This window comes from Hyaena hyaena, unplaced genomic scaffold, assembly GCF_003009895.1.
Source record: "Hyaena hyaena isolate Hyena2069 unplaced genomic scaffold, ASM300989v1 scaffold_368, whole genome shotgun sequence".
In the NCBI taxonomy this organism is placed as follows: domain Eukaryota; kingdom Metazoa; phylum Chordata; class Mammalia; order Carnivora; family Hyaenidae; genus Hyaena; species Hyaena hyaena.
In genome coordinates this window covers 1294197-1316893 of record NW_024080989.1, presented here as the reverse complement: position 1 = coordinate 1316893, position 22697 = coordinate 1294197, and the positions used below count along the sequence as shown (strand labels likewise).

At 40.3% G+C, this 22697-nt stretch overlaps 1 protein-coding gene across 1 annotated transcript in view; it reads right to left on the bottom strand.

Moving 5' to 3' along the window:
* Positions 1-22697, bottom strand: part of USP18 (ubiquitin specific peptidase 18) — a 63608-nt gene that overhangs the window by 20887 nt on the left and 20024 nt on the right. Inside the window, exons 3-5 of the mRNA XM_039250016.1 lie at positions 15590-15928; positions 14382-14478; positions 6688-6833 (exon numbers count right to left, since the gene is read on the bottom strand). Coding sequence (XP_039105947.1) covers positions 6688-6833; positions 14382-14478; positions 15590-15928 — 582 coding nt within the window. The remainder of the gene's footprint in view (positions 1-6687; positions 6834-14381; positions 14479-15589; positions 15929-22697) is intronic.

The window sequence follows — 22697 nt, the reverse complement described above, 5'->3', positions numbered from 1 at the left end:
GAATTAAGTACCAAATTCTCCATATGTTATATAAGTAAATGTAAGACTAAAAATATTGTGTACATATATAAATGAATTTCTCTTGTTCAAAAGAAACCTAGGAAGTCAAAGAATATGAAAAACATACTGAGTACTATTTTACAAAAGGATAGATGTCTGCCAATATGCAAAGAAAAGGTAGTTCCTAGGTTGCATTTTTATACACCAACAATGAAGCAACAGAAAGAGAAATCAAGAAACTGATCTCATTCATAATTGCACAAAAAACCATAAAATACCTAGGAATAGACCTAACCACAGATATAAGAGATCTGTATGATGAAAGCTTATGTAGGAAATTGAAGAAGACACAAAGAAATGGAAAAACATTCCATGTTCATGGGTTGGAAGAATAAATATTGTTAAAATGTCATTACTACCTAAAGCAATCTACACATTCAATGCAATCCCAATCAATATTGCACCAGCATTCTTCTCAAACCTAGAACAAACTATCCTAAAATTTGTATGGAACCACAAAAGACCCCGAATAGCCAAAGTAATATTGAAGAAGAAAACCAACACGGGAGGCATCACCATCCCAGACTTTAGCCTCTATTACAAAGCTGCCATCATCAAGACAGTATGGTATTGGCATAAAAACAGACACATAGACCAATGGAATAGAATAGGGAACCTAGAATTGGACCCACAAATGTTTGGCCAACTAATCTTTGACAAAGCAGGAAAGAGTATCCAATGGAAAAAAGACAGCCTCTTTAATGGGTGGGACTAGGAGAACTGGACAACAGCATGCAGAAGAATGGAACTAGATCATTTTCTCACACCATACACAAACATAAACTCAAAATGGATAAAAGATCTGAATGTGAGACAGGAAACCATCAAAATCCTAGTGGAGAAAGCAGGAAACAACCTCCGTGACCTCAACCACAACAATTTCTTACTTGACACATCCCTAAAGACAAGGGAATCAAGAGCAAAAATGAACTATTGAAACCTCATCAAGATAAAAAGTTTCTGCAGGGCAAAGGAAACAATCCAGAAAACTAATAGGCAACCAACAGAATGGGAAAAGATAGTTGCAAATGACATATCAGATAAAGGGCTAGTATCCAAAATCTATAAGGAACTCAACAAACTCCACACCCAAAAAACAAACAATCCAGTGAAGAAATGGGCAGAAGACATGAACAGACACTTCTCCAAACAGGACATCCAGATGGCCAACAGACACATGAAACGACGCTCAACGTCACTCATCATCAGGAAAATACAAATCAAAACCACACTGAGATACCACCTCACGCCGGTCAGAATGGCTAAAATGAACAAATCAGGAGACTCTAGATGCTGGCAAGGATGTGGAAAACAGGCACCATACTACACTGTTGGTGGCAATGTAAACTGGTGCAGCCCCTCTGGAAAACAGTGTGGAGGTTCCTCAGGAAACTAACAATAGAACTCCCCTATGACCCAGCAACAGCACTGCTAGGAATTTACCCAAGGGATACAGAAATGCTGATGCATAGGAGCACATGTACCCCAATGTTCATAGCAGCACTCTCAACAACAGACAAAACATGGAAAAAGCCTAAGTGTTCATCAACTGACAAATGGATAAAGCAGATGTGGTTTATCTCTACAATGGAATACTACATGGCAATGAGATAGAATGAAATCTGGCCATTTGAAGCAACATGGATGGAACTAGAGGGTGTTATGCTGAGCAAAATAAGTCAGGTAGAGAAGGACAAATACCATATGTTTGCATGTATAGGTGGATTAGGAGGAACTTAACAGAGGACCATGGGGGAAGAGAAGGGGAAAAATAGTTGGGGAGAGGGAGGGAGGCAAACCAGGAGACACTCTTGAATGCTGAGAACAAACTGAGAGCTGATGGAGGTGGGGGAGAGGGGAAGGGGGGTGATGGGCATGGAGGAGGGCACTTGTGAGGATAAGCACGGTGTGTTATATGGAAACCAACTTGACAATAAACTATTAAAAGAAAGAAAAAATTAAAAAATAAAAGTTAACAACAAATATAAAGAAACTCATTGTTAATAATACAATAACAGTAAGGGAGTTTAACACTCCATGTATAGCAATGGACAGATCGTCAAAGGAAAAAATCAACATAGAAACAATGGCTTTGAATGGCACACTGGATGGACTTTATAGATATATTCAGAACACTTCATCCTAAAGCAGCAGAATACACCTTCTTCTTGAGTGCACATGGAGCATTTTCCAGAATAGATCACATCCTGGGTTACAAATCAGCCCTCAACAGGTACAAAAAGACTGAGATCATACCATGAATATTAACAAACTACAATGCTATGAAACTTGAGGTCAACCACAAGAAAAAATTTCAAAAGACACAAATAGATGGAGGTTAAAGAACATCTTACTAAAGAATGGAAGAATCAACCACGAAATTAAAGAAGAAATTAAAAAGTACATGGAAGCAAATGTAAAAGAAAAGAAAAGCTGAAGGCATCACCATTCCAGACTTCAAACCACAAAGCTGTATTCATCAAGACAGTATGGTACTGGCACAAAAACAGACACATAAATCAATGGAGAAAAAAAATCCAAAAATGGACCCACAGCTATATGGTCAACTAATCTTCAACAAAGTAGGAAAGAATATCCAATGGAAAAAAGACAGGCTCTTCAGCAAATGGTGTTGGGAAAACTGGACGGTGACATGCAAAAGAATGAAACTAGAACACTTTCTTACACCATACACAAAAATAAATTCAAAATGGGTGAAAAACCCAATTGTGAGACAGGAAATTATCAAAATCCTAAAGAACACAATCAGCAACCCATTTGGCCTTGTCATAACTTCTTACCAGCAAAATGAACTATCAGTACTTCATCAAGATAAAAAGCTTCTGCACAGCCAAGGAAACAATCAACAAAACTAAAAGGCAGCCTATGGAACAGAAGATATTTGCAAATGACACATCTGATAAAGGGTTAGTATCCAGAACTTATCAAACTCAACACCCCAAAAACAAATAATCCAGTGAAGAAATGGGCAGAAGACATGAATAGATACTTTTCCAAAGTAGACAACCAGATGGCTAACAGACACATGAAAAGATGCTCAACATCACTCATCATCAGGGAAATACAAATCAAAACCATGATGAGGGGCACCTGGGTCCTCAGTCACCTGAGCATCCAACTCTTGATTTCGGTTCAGGTCATGATCCTAGGGTCATGGGATCAAGTCCTGGGTTGGGCTCTGCATTGAGCATAGAGTCGGCTTAAAATTCTCTCCCTCTGCTACTCCCCCCAGCTCTCTCTCTCTCTCAAAAGAAAAATAACACAATGAGATATCACATCACACCTGTCGGAATGGCTAAAATTAACAACACAGGAAACAACAGGGGTTGGTGAGGATGTAGAAAAAGGGGAACACTTTTGCACTGTTGGTGGAAATGCAAACTGGTGCAGCCACTCTGGAAAACAGCATGGAAGTCCCTCAAAAAATTTAAAATAGGGGCACATGGGTGGGTGAGTCAGTTGATCATGAACTTCAGCTCAGATTATGATCTCATCGTTCATGATTCTAGCTCTGCGTCAGGCTTGCTCCTGTCAGCACAGATCCCACTTTGGATCCTCTCTGTCCTCCTCTCTCTCTGCCCCTCCCCTACAAATACTCTTTCTATCAAAATAAATAAGCATTTAAAAAATTAAAAATAGAACTACTCTATGATCCCGCAATGGCACTACTAGGTTATTTACCCAAAGGATACAAAAAATACAGATTTAAAGGGGGACATGCACCCTGATATTTATAACAGCATTATCAACAATAGCTAAACTATGGAAAGAACCCAAGTGGCCATCGCCTGATGGATGGATAAAAAAGATGTAGTATACACATACAATGGAATATTACTCAGTCATCAAAAAGAATGAAATCTTGCTATTTGCAATGAGGTGGATGGAGCCAGAGAGTATTATGCTAAGTGAAATAAGTCAGTCAGAGAGAAGACAAATACCATATGATTTCACTCACAGTAGAATTTAAGAAACAAAACAGATGAGAATATGGGAGTGGGGGGAAAGACAGAAGGAAACAAACCATAACAGACTCTTAAAGACAGAGAACAAACTGAGAGTTGATGGAGGGAGGCGGGGGATGGGCTGGATGAGTTATGGGCATTAAGGAGGGCGCTTTTATTTTTAAATAGTTTATTGTCAAGTTGGTTTACATATAACACCCAGTGCTCATCCCAGCAAGTGCCCTCCCCCATGCCCATCAACCCCTTTCCCCTCTCCCCCACCCCCATCAGCTCTCAGTTTGTTCTCAGCATTCAAGAGTCTCTCACCGTTTGCCTCCCTCCCCCCCCAACTATGTTTCCCCTTCTCCTCCCCCATGGTCCTCCATTAAGTTCCTCCTAATCTACCTATACATGCAAACATGTGGTATCTGTCCTTCTCTGCCTGACTTATTTTGCTCAGCATAACACCCTCAAGTTCCATCCATGTTTCTACAAATGGCCAGATTTCATTCTTTCTTATTGAAGGAGGTACTTTTTATGATGAACACTGGGTGTTGTATGTAATGATGAATCACTAAATTCAACTCTTGAAAACATGACACTATATGTTAACTAGTTAAAATTTAAATAAAATTTTGGGAAAAAAAAGCATTAGGATTCAGTGACATCACCACGATGACATCACCACTCCTGGGTGGCTTAGTTGGTTGATTGTCTGACTCTTGATTTCAGCTCAGGTCATGACCGCAGGGGTGTGGGATCCAGCCCCAAGTCAGGCTCTGCACTGAGCATGGGGCCTGCCTAAGAGTCTGTCCGTCTGTCTATCTGTCTCCCTCTGCTCCTCTCCCTATCTCATCCATGCCTCTTTTCACTTTTTCTCTATCTCTAAGGAAGGGAGGAAGGAAGGAAGGAAGGAAGGAAGGAAGGAAGGAAGGAAGGAAGGAAGGAAGGAAGGAAGAAAGGAAGGAAAGAAGGAAGGAAGAAAGGAAGAAAGAGAGAGAGAGAAAAACTTCAGCAACAGGAAGAAAAAAATCTTCAGCAATACAATGGAACAGAAAACTTGAGGACAAGCACACAAAAAGGATAGGAAGAAGAGCTTCATTTTGCCTATATCATCCCACCCTCCAGGCACATTGCCTAGTGTCAAAAGGGAACTCCCCAGCTCAAAAGAGCTCCTCTCATCAGGAAAAGGAGAGCTGTGTGACCAACTTCCCTGCCCTTTCAGGGCACTTGATGAAGGACCTAGTTTGGTTTCATCCCACCTGGAGACCAGTAAAGCTGAGATGTCTATGAATGTCTAGGAACAAGGAATAAGGGAAGTGAGTGCTAGTGTCATCCATGTAACAGGAGCCACCACGGTTCCCAGGGACCCACCCCACTAAGGACCCCATTAACTTCTACCACTGAAAAAAACTAATGGCCAGCACAACTATCATAGATACCCTGCAGATTTCACGACTGAGGTTTCACCCCACAGGTTTTTGTTTGTAGGCACCATTACCAGAGTCCCTCTCCACTACCTTCCCCTCCTCCTACCAGTGCTCAGAAAATCACAACAGCAGACATCCCTGGCCTCTGTGGCTGCACACATACAAAGTGCCAGCCTACATCCTGATTGCTGACCCCCACTACCCCTTACACACTTGTAGCTAGACCCTGTGGCTGTGCACCTACACCTGCCAGTCTGAATCCTGTCACCATTCTCCACTGCCATGTGCACACCCGGAGTGAGCCCCTACAGCCACATGATTGCTTGCCAACAGCTAAGACCCCCCAAGCTGCTTGTGAGCCTGGATCGAACCTTGATACTTACCACTGGCCTGCATCTCTGGGCTTGTCTACAATTAACCTCTGTATCTGTGCAACCTATACACAACCAGCCTGAATCCCATCACCAACCTCCACTGCCGTACACATTTCAGGGGCAAGCTTTTGTAGTCACAGGAGTGCACTATGAAAACCAGGCCCACACAACTGCTTGTGGGCCCACATATGGCCCCAACGACTGTCTCTGCCCTGTGCCCCTGGGTTCATCTACAGCTAGCCCCCACAGCTGTGCACCTGTATCCTCCTTAAACAGGCTTCACACAGAGCACAGAGCCTGACACAGGGCTTGATCCCACAACCCTGGCATCATGACCTGAGCCAAAATAAAGAGTTGGACACTCAACTAACTGAGCCACCCAGGTATCCCTGAATCAACCATTTTATTTTTTTATTTTTTAAAAAATTTTAATGTTTCTTAATTCATTTCTGAGAGAGAGACAGCATGAGCAGGGGAGGGTCAGAGAGAGAGGGAGATGCAGAATCTGAAACAGTCTCCAGGCTCTGAGCTGGCTGTCAGCACAGAGTCTGACGCAGGGCTCAAACCCATGAACTGTGAGGTCATGACCTGAGCCAAAGTCAGACGCTTAACCAACTGAGCCACCCAGGCGCCCCCTGAATCAACCATTTTGAAGCTTCCCACAAAGAAAAGCTCAGGCCCAGAGGACTTAATTCTGCCAAACACTTAAAGAATTAACACCTATCCCTTCACAAATTCTCCCAAAACAAAGAAGAGAAGAGAACAGTTCCTGACTCATTTTTTGAGCCCCTCACCCTCCCTCCATCCCCCTTGCCATTCCCCTACCTCTCTCTCTCAGAACTGAGAGGGTTGTCTTACTTGGAACATTGTACTTCTGGAGACAGGAGGCAAGCTCCAAGGGTTGCACTGCTTTCTGCCGGCTGTCCTGCATCCTCTCCAGTAGCAAGAGTAACTGGAAGGGAACACTTCTCCTTTGCTCTTCTGTTCCCCTTGGTACTGTTATCCTGCCAAATAAGAACATCCATGAACTCCTTATCCTCACAGTTCTCAATGCTAGATGCATACTGGAATCACTTGGGGGAACTTTCAAAAATATCCATGTCCAGGCCACTTTACAGATAACTCAGAATTTCTAATAGTCAGGCCCAGTTATCAGAATTTTAAGTTTCCCGATGATTTAAATGTACAGACAAGTTGAAAAGCATCATGTTGTCAAATTGGCTATAGACATTACCCTCTCAAAAGGGGATTAGACAACTGTTGCCTCACCCCTCTCCCTACTCTGCTCAACAATCACCCTTAAATTAAGGGCAGATGCAGAAGGTCCTGGGTCCATAGCAAAATGGCCATACAGTAAAATGTCCAGCCTGAAGTACTCCAAAGAGAAAAGACAAATACTGACCTAGGTCCTGGGAAGAAAGGAGAACATGAATGAATGTAAGTGTATTTTGAAAATGATTTAATTATGGACATCTCTCAATTGCCCATGCCAACAGAAGGGAAAAAGGAGAAACCACAGGGCAGAAAATAGCATATGATAGGCAGAGACGAAGATGGCAGTAAGGTAGGAGGACAACAGGCTCACCTCATCCCAGGAACACAAATGCGTAACTATCAAATCATCCTAAATACCCCAGAAACTGACCTAAAGACTGATATAACAAACTCCACAACTCAAGGAAGAGAAGAGGCCACACTGAAGAACATATAAAGTATGGAGGTGAGGTTTTGGGGAGAAACGGATTACAGGTGCTGTGGAAGGGAGAAAGCTATGGTTGTGGAGAAGTGGGGAAGGGGGGGGAGAGGGAGAGAGAGAGAGAGAGAGAGAGGAAGGGGAACACAGCAGAGTGCACAAGGAGAACGCTTCCCCAAAGCCATTGGTTTGGAAAAGAAGAGGGGCAGAATTTCATGACTGCTTGCAATGAGCAAAGCTTAAACCTTGGTGTTTTAAAGGCCAGAGGTTTTGGGTGGGATAGAGTGTGGAGGGTACTATGCTGCTCCTGGAAATAAGGTAGGAGAACATCTGGGGACAGATAGCATGGAAACAACCATCTAAAGAGCACCTGGGGCATACACAGGGGGTAATTATTCACTCTTCTCAGAGGGCATCCCTGAGAGCAGCATTCACAGAAAAGACCTTTCTCTGGGAGTAAAAGGGCCAGCTGGTGCCATTTCCCTACCCCACCCCTCAGCATAAACACAGAGCCACTTATGGGGAGCAGCACAGCACCAACACTAGCTGCCTAATTTACATACTCCAAGGCCCACACCCCCATGCTCCAGTAATACAACCCTCTTCAGTCATTCTTGCATCAGTCCCAGTGTGGTAGGCCCCTCCTCCAGAAGACCAGCACAAAGCCCTGCCCACACCACACCTCCTGACCAGAGAGTCCTGCAGGGCTTCAGTTCCAGTGGAGGTGGTGACAGGCCTCATTTCACAAGCAGACCAAAGCATAATTACCTAAAACTCACCACATTTGGGCCAGGGACCAAAGCATTACCCATAGCAGGCAAGGGGAACCTTTTCAGGCAACTGGCCTGAAAGACAGAGAAGCTGAAACACAACAGAAAGTGGCATGCAGCATAAACTAGAGATACTCCCTGAAGTGGCAGACCCTGGTTACTACATGACATCTCTTCAGTAGGCCATTACTTTCAGGGAGAGGAGACACAACTGGCTTTTCTATCACAGAGAAGCAGGCAGAGACTTAGACACAATTGGAAGACAGAGGAATTTATCCCAAATGAAAGAACAAGATAAGGCCACAGCCAGAGATCTAAGTGAAACAGATATAAGTAATATATCTCATGCCTGAGGCAGAATTTATTTTTTTTAATGTTTTATTTATTTTTGAGAGAGAAGGAGAGACAGCATGAGCAGGGGAGGGTCAGAGAGAGAGGGAGACACAGAATCTGAAACAGGCTCCAGACTCTGAGCTAGCTGTCAGCACAGAGCCGGATGCGGGGCTTGAACCCATGAACCGTGAGGTCATGACCTGAGCTGAAGTCAGATGCTTAACCAACTGAGCCACCCAGGCACCCCAGCCTGAGGCAGAATTTAAAGCAATGATCATGAGGATATTCACTAGGCTTGAGAAAAGAATGACAGACATCAGTGAGACCCTTATGACAGAGATAAAAGAGTTAAAAAAGAATCAATCAGAGATGAAGAGTGCAATAAATGAAATTAGAAACATGGCTGATGCAATGAACAGCAGGCTGGAAGAAGCAGAGGAACAAATTAATGACCTAGATGACAAAGTAAAGAAAAGCAATAAAACTGAAGAAAAGAGAGAAAGAAATGGCCAGATTTCATTCCTTCTCATTGCCATGTAGTATTCCATTGTATAATAAACCACATCTTCTTGATCCATTCATCGGTTGATAGACATTTAGGCTCTTTTCATGATTTGGTTATTGTTGAAAGTGCTGCTATGAACATTGGGGTACATGTGACATGAGAGACTTTTGAATACTGAGAACAAACTGAGGGATGATGGGGTGTAGGAGAGGGGAGGGGGGGTGATGGTCATGGAGGAGGGCACTTTTTGGGATGTGCACTGGGTGTTATATGGAAACCAACTTGACAATAAACTATGAAAGAAAAAAAAATAAAAGTAAAAATAGTTGTAAATGACATGATAAAAAAAGAGAAATAAAAATTATGCAACATGAGAATAGATATAGGAAACTCAAAGACTCCATCAAACGTAATACCATTTTATTACAGGAGTCCCGGAAGAAGAAGAGATATAAAAGGGGACAAAAAATATCTGTGAAGAATCACTAAAAAGTTCCCTAATCTGGGGAAGGAAGCAAACATCCATATTCAGGAGGCACAGAGAACTCCCATCAAAATAAACAATTGTGGGCCAAATACCAAGACATATATACTGGAATTAAATTTGCAAAATATGGTGATTAAAAAGAAAAACCTTAAAAAACAGTAAGACCAAAGGGGTCATTAACTTACAAGGGGAAACCCATAATGCTAGCAGGAGATTTTTCAACAGAAACTTGGCAAGTCAGAGGGAGTGGCATGATAAATTCAAAGTGCTAAATGGGGAAAATCTGCAGTCAATAATACTCTATCCAGCACGTTTACCATTCAGAATAGAAGGAGAGATAAAGAGTTTCCCCAACAAACAAGAACTAAAGTAGTTTGTGACCACTAATCCAGCCCTGCAAGAAATATTAAAGGGAACTCTGTGAGTAGAAAGGAGAGGCCAAAGTGACAAAGACAAGAAAAGATCAGAGAAAAATCTCCCAGAAACAATGACAAAACAGGTAGTTAAATGGCAATAAATAATACCTATCAATAAGTACTTTGAATGTAAAGGGACTAAATGTCCCAATCAAAAGACCTAAGGTATCAAAATAGATTAAAAAAAAACAAACAAGACCAATCTATATGCTACCTACAAGAGACTCATATTAGACCTAAAGACACCTACAGATTGAAAGTGAGATGGAGAAACATGTATCATGCAAACGAAAGTCAAAAGAAAGCTGAAGTGGCAATACTTGTATCATATAAACTGGACTGTAAAACAGAAATGTAACAAAAGGCAAAGAAGGGGGATGCCTGGGTGGCTAAGTAGGTTAAATATCCTACTCTTGATTTCAGCTCAGTTCATGATCTCATGGTTCATGAGATGGAGAACTGTGTTAGGCTCTGCATTGGGATTCTCTCTCTCTCTCTCTCTCTCTCTCTCTCTCTCTCCTCCCCCCAGACCAATAACCTGTAAAGAAATTGGAATCAATAATAAAAAAAACTCCCAAGAAACAAAAATCCAGGACCAGATGGCTTCATAAGTGAATTCTACAAACATTTAAAGAAGAGTTAATACCTATTCTTCTCAAACTATTCCAGAAAATAGAAAAAGAAGGAAAACTTCTAAATTCATTCTATGAGGCCAGCATTACCCTGACACCAAAACACCACTAAAAGAGTGAACTACAGGCTATTAACCCTGATAAACATGAATGCAAATATTCTCAATAAAATACTAGCAAACCGAATCAAGTGGGATTTATGCCTGGGTTGCAAGGGTGGTTCAATAATTACAAATCAATTATTGTGATACATAACATTAATAAAAGAAAGGATAACAACCATACAATCCTCTCAATAGATGCAGAAAAAGCATTTGACAAAGTACAACAGCCATTCATGATAAAAAACCCTCAACAAAGTAGGGATAGACAAAGAATAATTCAACATAATAAAGCCCCTGTATGAAAACCTCACAGCTAGCATCATTCTCAATGAGGAAAAGCTCTCAGTCAGGAAGGAGGTCAGGAACAACACAGGGATATCCACTCTCACCACTGTTACTTAATGTAGTTAATGTAGTACTAGAAGTCCTAGCCACAGCAATTAGACAACACAAAGAATAAAAGGGATCCAAATTAGCAAGAGAGAATTCAAACTTCCACCATTTGCTGATGATATGACACTCTATATGGAAAACCCTAAAAATTCCACCAAAAAATTGCTAGAATTGATACACGAATTCAGTAAAGTCACAGGATATAAAATCAACCTCCAGAAATCTGTAACATTTCTATACATCAATAAGAAAGCAGAAGAAAGAGAAATGGGGGCACCTGGGTGGCTCAGTAGAGTAAGTGTCTGACTCCTGGTTTCAGCTAAGGTCTTGATCTCATGAGTTTGAGCTCTACATCAGGCTCTGTGCTGATAGCATGGAGCCTGTTTGGGATTCCTTCTCTCTCTCTCTCTCTCTCTCTCTCTGCCCCTCTCCCACTCACACTGTCTCTGTCTTTTTCAAAATAAATAAGTAAACTTAAAAAAAAGAAAGAAATAAAGGACTCAATCTCATTTACAATTCACCAAAACCATAAGATACCTCGGAATAAACCTAACCAAAGAGGTGAAAGACCTGTATTGTGAAAACTATACAACACTGACAAAAGAAATTGAAGAGAACCAAAGAAATGGAAAAATATTTCATGTTCATGGACTGGAAGAACAAATATTGTGAAAATGTCTATAATTTTCCTGATGCAATATATACATTTAATGCAATCCCTTCAAAATACCAACAGCATTTTTCACTGCTGTTGAGCAAGAACAAACAATCCTAAAATTTGCATGTAACTACAAAAAGACTCTGAATAGCCAAAGCAACCTTGGAAAGGCAAAGCAAAGCTGGAGACATCACAATTCTGGACTACAACTTATATTACAAAGCTGTAGTGATTAAGACAGTAGGGTAATAGCATGAAAACGGACACATAGATAAGTGGAACAGAATAGAAAGCCCAAAAATAACCCCACAACTATATGGCTAATTAATCTTTGACAAAGCAGGAAAGAATATCCAGTGGAAAAAAGACAGTCTCATCAACAAATGCTGTTGGGAATACTCGACACCAACACGCAGAAGAGTGAAACTAGACCACTTTCTTACATCATACTCAAAAATAAATTCAAAATGATAAAGATGTAAATGTGAGACCTGAAGCCATTAAAATCCTAGGGAAGAACATAGGCAGTAACCTCTTTCACATCAGCCATTCAACCTCATACTATAGGTCTACCTGAGGCAAAGGAAACAAAAGCAAAAATAAACCGTTGGAGCTTCATCAAAATAAAAGGCTTCCACACAGCAAAGGAAACAATCAACAAAACTAAAAGGCATTCTATGGAGTGGGAACAGCTATTTGCAAATGACATATCTGATAAAGGATTAGAATCCAAAATCTATAAAGAACTTATAAAATTCAGCACCCAAAAAACAAATAATCTAATTTAAAAATGGACAGAAGACATGAAGAGACATTTTTCCAAAGAAGACATCCATATGGCCAACAGACACATGGGAAAAGATGCTCAACATCACTAATCATCAGGGAAATACAAATGAAAACTACAATGAGATATCTCCTCACACCTGTCAGAAGGGCTAAAATCAACAACAACAACAACAACACCACAACAGGTGCTGGCAAGGATGTGGAGAAAGGGGAGCTCTCCTCCTATTGGTAGGAAGCAAGCTGATACAGTTACTGTGGAAATCAGTGAAGGTTCCTCAAAAAGTTAAAAAAGAACTACTCTACATTCCAGCTATTGCCCTACTAGGTATTTACCCAAAGGATACAAAAATATTAATTAAAAGGGACACATACACCCCAATATTTATAGCAAAATTAACCTCAATAGCTAAACTATAAAAACAACCTAGTGTCCACTGACTGATGAATGGATAAATAAGATACGGTATACATACAGGATGGAATATTACTCAGCCATAAAAAACAATTAAATCTTGCCATTTGCAACAACATGGATGGAGCTAGAGAGAATTATGCTAAGTAAAAATAAGTCAGTCAAAGATAAATACCGTATGATTTTACTCATATGTGGTATTTAACAAACAAAATGAGCAATCACAGGGGAAAAAAAGAAAGAGAGGGGAAACTAAGAAACACTTTTAACTATATAGAACAAACTGATGGTTAACGGATGGGAGGTGGGGAGCGAGGAATGGATGAAACAAGTGATGGGGATTTGTGATGAGCACAGAGTATCATATGGAAATGTTGAATCACTATACTGTATACCTGAAACTAACATTACACTGTAATGTTAGTAACTAGAATTTAAATAAAAACTTTAAAAAAAGAGTCTAGGATGGGGCGCCTGGGTGGCTTAGTCGGTTGAGCATCCGACTTTCGCTTAGGTCATGATCTCGCAGTTCGTGGGTTTGAGCCCCGCGTCGGGCTCTGTGCTGACTGCCAGCTCAGAGCCTGGAGCCTGTTTCAGTCTGTGGCTCCCTCTCTCTCTGACCCTCCCCTGTTCACGCTCTCTCTCTCTCTCCTAGAAATAAATAAAAATTTTTTAAAAAAAGAGTCTAAGAAAAAGAGAACACCTTACTAAAAAACTAATTATAGGGGGCCTGGGGTGGCTCAGTTGGTTAAGTGCCCAACACTCGATTTTGGCTCAGGTCATGATCTTGTAAGTTTGAGCCCCGCATTGGGCTCTACACTGCTTGGGATTCTCTCTCTCCTGCACCCCCCCCATCCTGTTTATTCTCTCTGTCAAAATTAATTAATTAATTAGTAAATAAACATTTTTTAAAAGAATGTGTGATAAAGTATATACATGTGTAAATATATATACACACATATATACACTTGGTGTGTATGTATGTTCTGAGAGAGATTAATAGAGAGACTCAAGGACCTACTCATTGATTTACCTCTCCTCTGAATTTGGTCTAGTCCCAACACTGTTTTAACCAAATCAGTGGCTGTCAATCCTGGCTGTACTTTAAAGTCACCTGGGGAGTCTAATGCCTAAGCCCTGCCCTAGACCATCTGAAACCAAGTATCTGGTGGTGGGTACAGGTATTTATATTTCTTTTTAATCATCTTAGGTAATTATAGTGTGCAGTCTAGATTGTGCAGAACAAGTTCTTTTCTCTGGCAATTTTCAAAAGACGACTTAAAAGTTCAAGTCATTGTGAAAAACTGAATATTTGAAAATGTAAAATATACTTGCTTATTAGCCTGAATAATCATCTTACCTCTTCAATATCTTGGTGAAGTCCACATTCATAATTAATATCTGAATCAATGAGTTAAGGCAGCAGGTCTGTCCAATGTTGTGTAAACCAACTGGGCCTATATAGGAAAGAGGGAAAAAAAGTACTGAGGACAAGGGCAAGCTATGGGATTGAACAAAAATCAAATGTTTTTCTAAGATATACTAAGGACATGAAATCCTGAAAAATACTCTCAGATATACAAAGACTTCACTAAGGAGCATCCAAACAAATTGGAGAGGAGAGATAAAGCATTGGACTCTGAAAAGCAAAACAGCAGTAAAACTTTTAATAAAAAAAAAGAGAGAGCTGTCACAAGAAAGAGTATTACTCGATGTCACATGAGTAGTACAAGCAATTGTTATAAGAGCAAAGGCAAAGAAAGAAACATTATAGAAAGCATAAATGAGAACATTATGAGTTTCTCCCACTCAAGTTGTTCCTTACAGAGTTAAGTCAGAATGGAGCTCAGACCTATGGAGCTCAGAGCTAAGAATAATTTCTTAGCTAGTCTAGTTCAGACTCCAGTGGAAAGTCTTCTGCTCAGTCCCCATCATGTGGTTGAAGGAAATCAGAAAAAAAGCCCTGGGGGAGATTCACTAACCTAGGCCCATCCCAAGAAGCTGGAAGCCAAAAGGAATTTATGAAGATAAGAAAAACAAAAGATAGCACTTTTCTAATGTACTAGCAACCAACCTCTCCTATCCCAACCCAACGTGGGCTCAGCAGATTGCACAGGTGAGTAATTTAAGAGGGAGGAAATACCACTAATCTCAGACTTCCTGGGGGAAAGGCTTTTGTCTATATGAGATAGGGCGTTAAGATTAAAAAAAAAAAAAAAAAATCCAGGGACAGCAAGTAATCACAGATTTCAGCTCCTGAATCAGCAGAAGCACCTTGCCTCAAGACATGCTAGCACAAAGGTATAACAGGAAAGGCAGGAACTAATGTTGGCTGCTACTATATGCCAAGCATTAGTTTGAAGCAGTTTCCACAGATTATCCATATGTCCCTTCCAACAACCTTATGCACTCAGTAGTATGATTACTCCCACTTTAATAGATGCAGAAATGAAGGCACAAGAAATCAGGAGTCATTAACCACAAAGCTTTACTGCTTCAGAGTACAGTAGGTGAGCAGAGCCATTTCTATGCAGTGAAAAAGAGAAAATATATGAGAGAGATAATGACCACGAGGGCAGTCCCAGGCACTGAGGTGCTCCCTTGGCTGCTCCTTCTTCCTCTTCATATTGTTCTCTTCCTTCTTCTCAATGAGTTCTGCTGAGAGATGATGAAACTCAGCCAGGATGCACTGGCAAATTTCCTCAGGAATCCCAACACCTGACCCTTTAGTGATCACTCCAAAATTCCCAGGCAATGTGCTGTCTGGCCTGTCTTCAGGACAGCACACTTCCAAGAAGACCTCCAATGAGTCAGCGTTGGTGGGAGCTCTGTGAAAACACACCGCAGGCAGGTAAGAGAAGAGGGAAAGCATATTAATGCGATCAGTTCTTAATCCAAACAGCAAGTCTTAGAGGGAAAGAAATGTTTGGCTTATCAAGTTCTAGGGCTACAAATGACAACTAGACTACACAATCCTTGCTTTTGTTCCCCACATTTCCATTTTTTCTTCTTCAGAGCAGATTGCCATATTCTCTTTCCCCCAGGTTCTCTATTCTGGAAAATAGCACAACGTTCACCAAGGGGATCCAGACCAGAAACCTGGGTATTTCCTTGCTCCTTACCTCCAGCTCAAACAATTCTACCACCTGAAGGTTGCTCATAAGCACTCTTCTTGCTATCCATACCCTTGACTTCCTGGGAAGCCTGTCCTGGCTCCTCTGAAAGGCCTACGTGTTGTCTAGGTGTCCACGCACTTTGTACTCAGGGCTATTCAAATAATTGGTTCATTATGTTCTATTGTGGGGAATTGCTATCTCTCCACTTGTACTCTACGTGGTGCACCACTCAGACTCCTCCTATAGGAGAGATACCATTTCTTAGGCCGAGGGGAGCGCTAGTTGACAGCTCCCTAATGAGTCCCTGTCCATCAACTTACTGCAAGAAGAAATTTATCCCTATCCAGTGACTGGATAATAGGGAGTATAAAAGCCTTACCACCTTGCCTCATGATGAAATAGCTCATAAGAGTCATCCAGCCCCAGAGCTCCCCTTAAGAGCAACTGAGTCCTTTGTTGCAACTATTTAGCAGCTCAACTCTTCCCTCACCTCCCCCAGATGTTGTTTCCAATGGTACTCCCCAGGAAACCTCCCACATGCACATCTCAGAGTTTTAGCATCTGACCTGAGACCCTAAACTGTGAACATTTAGAAGTCAGAGAGTGTGTATTTTCAACTGCTTTCCTTTCACTGTGCACAGGACACAGTGGGCATTCGATAAATAACCACTGAACAAATGAATGAATGAATGAATGGAGACTTGCAGGGAACAAAGAAATGTTTTCAAATAGCTAAAAGGATATCATGTGGAAGAGACATAATTAAATTTAACTAGATTTCTTGTCTTTGGGGTATGGGGGTGGGAGAGATCAAACTACCTAATGTGTGAAAACTACAAAGAAACAGACTTTCAAAATAAATAAGAACTTTCTCACAGCCAGCAAGCCAATTCCAGCAGCAGTAATTTGTCCCTCATATAAATATTTAAGCAGAGGCTAGTCTAGCCCTTGAAAGAAACAGTGTAGAAAGGAATTGAACAGTGGGTAGAGTGTGAGCTCTCTTGTTTCCTTCCAAATATGAAGCCTGTGATTCCTTCTAAATATTAATGTTAATTCAGGTGGAAGCATTCAAATGTGTCCCACCGAATTATGTGTTCTGGACAATTAACATGGCATAAGGAATAAGAAATCACTGCTGTTTCTGGAGAAAAAAGACTCCTTATACATACACTAATACCCACCAAGGGAAAAGATATATATTAATATTTTTATAATTTTTAATACCATTATTTTTCAAATAATGCTAACATGACAAATATTTATAAAATGCAGAAATGTAAGACAAAGAAAATATAAACCACTCATAATCCCAGGACCTAGGGATAACCACTATCTGGTATGTATCAATCTTCTTTCTCATATATTTTTGATATGGTTGATATTTTACATTTTTCTCATTTCACATCATAACAAGAATTTTCCCAAGCTCTCTATAAATACTTTCTTTGAAAGTTTTTAATTAATTAATTTATTTTTGAGGGGGAGAGAGAGAGTGAGAGAGAGCATGAATGGGAGGGGCAGAAAGAGAGACAGAGAGAATCCCAAGCAGGCTCTGCAGCATGGAGCCCAATGCGAGGCTTGAACTCATGAACCATAAGATCATTACCTAGGAGAAACCAAGAGTCAAATGCTTAACCAACTGAGCCACCCAGACACCCATTTTTATAAATACTTTTTGACGACTAATAATAGCAATAAAACATTGTTAAGTATTCTGGCTGTTTTTTCATTTTTTTACAATTATAACAAATACTACAGTGAACATTTTTTAGGCATACACCTTTTCTCTACCTTTTTGATGTTTCTCATGCAAACATGTGTTTCATGTTCCAGGGACACAATAAAACTCAGCTATAAATGAGATCATATTAACCACATAACCCAAATTCCCCCTAGTCTTTTACTTTCTCCTGACAACACAGACTTCAGCCACCTATAAATGCTCCCCAAGCATATTTTAGAATCTCAAGAAGAGTCTCTCACATGTTTTGGAATAAGGTGACAACCACTGTACCCTGACTCTACCCACACCAGAGTCTCCACTGAGTATCTCCAGGACACTGCTGGATGAAACAATCAATCAAGGTTTCCTCCTACCTCCAAGTTGGGGCTTGATATCGAAATGTGATACATGGTCATCTCCTCCCACTGCCTTGTGCCCTTCGATTTCATCGTTCCTTCTACAAGGGTTTTAACTTCTGCCTGCAGCTACTCTCTGTTCAGGGTTCTCAATCCTATGCCCAGGTCTGAGCTGAGGAGCACAGACTACACTGTCTTCTCTATGTCTCCCTGCTCTCCACTCAGGGGCATATATGCAAGATTTTCTCAGTTGTTCTTGTTCCCCTGTCCCCACGCAAATAAATCGGTGGTCTTCTAAGTATCTGACCATCAGAAACAACCAAACATAAAATCAAGGTTTAGGAAAGATTTTTAGACAAGGTCAAAGTGTAGAGTGTTTAAGGTTCTTAATATATGTCGCCAAATGCCTTGCACCAGTTTATACTTAGGCAGTGGTCTATGAGAAGCCCATCAGGATTCAGTGGTTAAATAAAATAACCTAAGTTCATTTATGATCACAAGGACAGATTTTCATGGAAAAAAAGCTAGTTGGGAATTGGGTTTATTAAAGAAGAAAGGGTATGGTTTGATATAAGGGGCATCTTGAGGCAAGGTAGGTAATATGAAGAAAGGTCGGTGGTTATGGGAGAAGAATGTGGAGAAAAGTGTACAAAGGATTATATAAGCAGATTTGCATAGGTGAATCTAAACTAGGACTGGAATAAAGCATAAAAGTTCCAAAATTTTAATTGTTGTAAAATTAACTGGTCACTAATAGTCAGGGAAATGCAAATCATGACTGCAATGAGATACCACTTTATACTATTCAATTGGCAGCAATTAATAATTCTGATGGAACCAAGTGTTACGAAGAAGGTACATAAATAGGATCGTTTATACACTACCAGAGGATGGGCATAAAATGGTATAATCACTTGAGAAAACAATCTGGCATCATCTTATAAAGTTAAACATCCACTTAACCTCAACCCAAAAATTCTGAAAGAAATTCTTACATGTCTCTGGAGACATATACAAGAATGTTCACAGCAGACTGTTTATAACAGCAAAAACACAGGGAAAAAAATCCAAGCAGTCAACCCAATGGACAGAAGAATGGGTGCATAAGCTGTAACCAATGTATACAATGAAATAATATTCATCAGTTGCATATGAACAAACTATAGCACATGTTACAATATGGTGATTCTTAGAAACAATGTTGAGTCCATGAGAGACTCTTGAATGCTGAGAACAAACTGAGGGCTGATGGGTGGGAAAGAGGAGAAGGGGGGTGATGGGCATGAAGGAGGGCACTTGTTGGGATGAGCACTGGGTGTTATATGGAAAACAACTTGACAAACTATTTTTTAAAAAAAGAAACAATGTTTAATCAAAATATATTCAAACTCAAGGAAAATGGAACATTATGTTGTTTAGGCATCAATACATACGTGTGTAATGAAAACCACAAGGATCAGGTGACGACCTCTGATTCAGAGGCAGAGGGATGAGACAAGTGGAGAGCATGCTACTATGTTACTGTACTATAGTAATAGTCTAGTTTGGGGATGAAGGGGTTTCTTAAGTGTTTTATTATTAATTAGTTAAGTAATTATTTGAAACTTGGAGTCAAAGCTAATGGTCTAAGGAAAACATAGTCTAACACAGGCCTAAAAAAATTTATTCTTAGGGTGCTGGTTGGCTCAGTTGTGCAGCATCCAACATCGGATCAGGTGGTAATCTCATGGTTGGTAGGTTCCAGCCCCACAATGGACTTTGAGCTGATAGCATGAAGCCTGCTTCAGATTCTGTGTCTTCCTCTCTCTCTGCTCTTCACCTGTTAGTGCCCCCCAACACCTCTCTCTCTTTTTCTCTCAAACTTAAATAAACATTAAAAAAATTTTATATCATTCTCTCTGCACAGAGCTCATGCCACAGCTCAAGCAGGTAAGGCAGAACTACCACAATTGATGACAATCTGAATTGCTGACAAATCACTCTGTGGATTTTCCCCCAACAACACTCAGTTTTAATGGACTGGAATGAGGAGTCTTTAAAGGCAGAAGTGCTCTTAGTGTCTTTTCTTCTAGTAGAAAAAAGTTAGAAAGTCCAACTAAGCTTGGGTATGCAAGCACTGTCCCCTAATGGAATATATGAAGAATATCCAGATAAAATGAGCTGAAGACAGACTGCCAGGCAGTGTACCAAATATAAAAATGAGCACACATTAGACAATAAATAATAAAAGACATAATGTGAAAACCCTACATTTAGCATATGGAATGATAATTCCTATTTATTGCTATTTATTTTATTTATGAAAGTGGCACTGTATCCAGAAGAATTCTAAACACTACATGAAGACTTAAATTTTTCAGAAGAGGGAGAAAAGCCCCAAAGTGTGGTTTCAATGTCATTAGTCAGCCAAGATCTCCTCTTTGACTTCAACTCTGGCCTCAGCCTTTGAAAGTCCAATTAATAAAACACTCACTTCAGTGGCATTTCTGGTGCCCTTGGACTTGTACATGATCAAGTGATCACTTTGGTAACCACCATATGTAATCAGTGTAACAAAACAAGAGGTTATTTGGATTAGCTGTTAATATCTCAATATGCAATTGCAAATACTATACACATAATTGAGGGTAGAAAATCATATACTTTATATGTTGAGATGTAAGAACATAAATTTTACTGCAAAGATAAGATGCTGCAATAATGGATGGTCTGGGCCATTACTTTTATGTATAAAACTATTATTTTGTTTAACACAGTGCTGGAAGTCCTACCATCAACAATCAGACTACAAAAGGAAATAAAAGGCATCAGAATTGGCAACAAAGAAGTCAAACTTTCACTTTTCGCAGAAGACATGATATTCTACATAGAAAACCGGACAAACTCCACCTACTAGAACTGATCCATGAATTCAGCAAAGTTGCAGGGTACAAAATCAATGTACAGAAATCAGTTGCATTTTTATACATCAACAATGAAGCAACAGAAAGAGAAATCAAGAAACGGATCCCATTCACAATTGCGCGCGCGCACACACACACACACACACACACCCATAAAATACCTAGGAATAAAGCTAACCAAAGATATAAGAGATCTGTATGATGAAAACTATAGAATATTTATGAAGGAAACTGAAGAAGACACAAAGACATGGGAAAACATCCCATGCTCATGGATTGGAAGAATAAATATAGTTAAAATGTCATTACTACCCAAAGCAATCTAAACTTTGCAATCCCAATCAAAATTGCACAGCATTCTTCTCAAAACTAGAACAAACTATCCTAAAATTTGTATGGAGCCACAAAAGACCCTGAATAGCCAAAGTAATATTGAAGAAGAAAAGCAAAACGGGTGGCATCACCATCCCAGACTTTAGCCTCTATTACAAAGCTGTAATCATCAAGACACTGTGGTTATTGGCACAAAAACAGACACATAGACCAATGGAACAGAATTGAGAACTCAGAAGTGGACCCAAAAGTATACAGCCAACTAATCTTTGACAAAGCAGGAGAGTATCCAATGTAAAAAGGACAGCCTCTTTAACAGGTGGGACTAGAACTGGACAAAGCATGCAGAAGAATGAAACTAGATCATTTCTCACACCATACACAAACAAACTCAAAATAGTTAAAGGACCTGAATGTGAGACAGAAAACCATTAAAACCCTAGAAGAGAAAGCAGGAAAAAAACCTCCTTGAACTCAACCACAGCAATTTCTTACTTGACACATCCCTTAAAGGCAAGGGAATCAAGAGCAAAAATGAACTACTGGGACCTCATCAAGATTAAAAGCTTCTGCATGGCAAAGGAAACAATCAATAAAACTAATAGGCAACTGACGGAATGGGAAAAGATAGTTGCAAATGACATATCAGATAAAGGGCTAGTATCCAAAATCTATAAGAAGCTCACCCGAAAAACTAATAACCCAGTGAAGAAATGGGCAGAAGACATGAACAGACACTTCTCCAAAGAAGTCATCAGATGGGCAACAGACACATGAAACGATGCTCAGCATCCCTCCTCATCAGGGAAATACAAATCAAAACCACACTGAGATACCACCTCACGCCAGTCAGAGTTGCTAAAATGAGCAAATCAGAGAACTCTAGATGCTGGCGAGGATGTGGAGAAACGGGCACCCTCCTACACTGTTGGTGGGAATGTAAACTGGTGCAGCCCCTCTGGAAAACAGTGTGGAGGTTCCTCAGGAAACTAACAATAGAACTCCCCTATGACCCAGCAATAGCACTGCTAGGAATTTACCCAAGGGATACAGGAATGCTGATGCATAGGGGCACATGTACCCCAATGTCCATAGTAGCACTCTCAACAATAGCCAAAATATGGAAAGAGCCTAAGTGTCCATCAACTGATAAATGGATCTGGAAGATGTGGTTTATCTATACGATGGAATACTACATGGCAATGAGATAGAATGAAATCTGGCCATGTGTAGCAACATGGATGG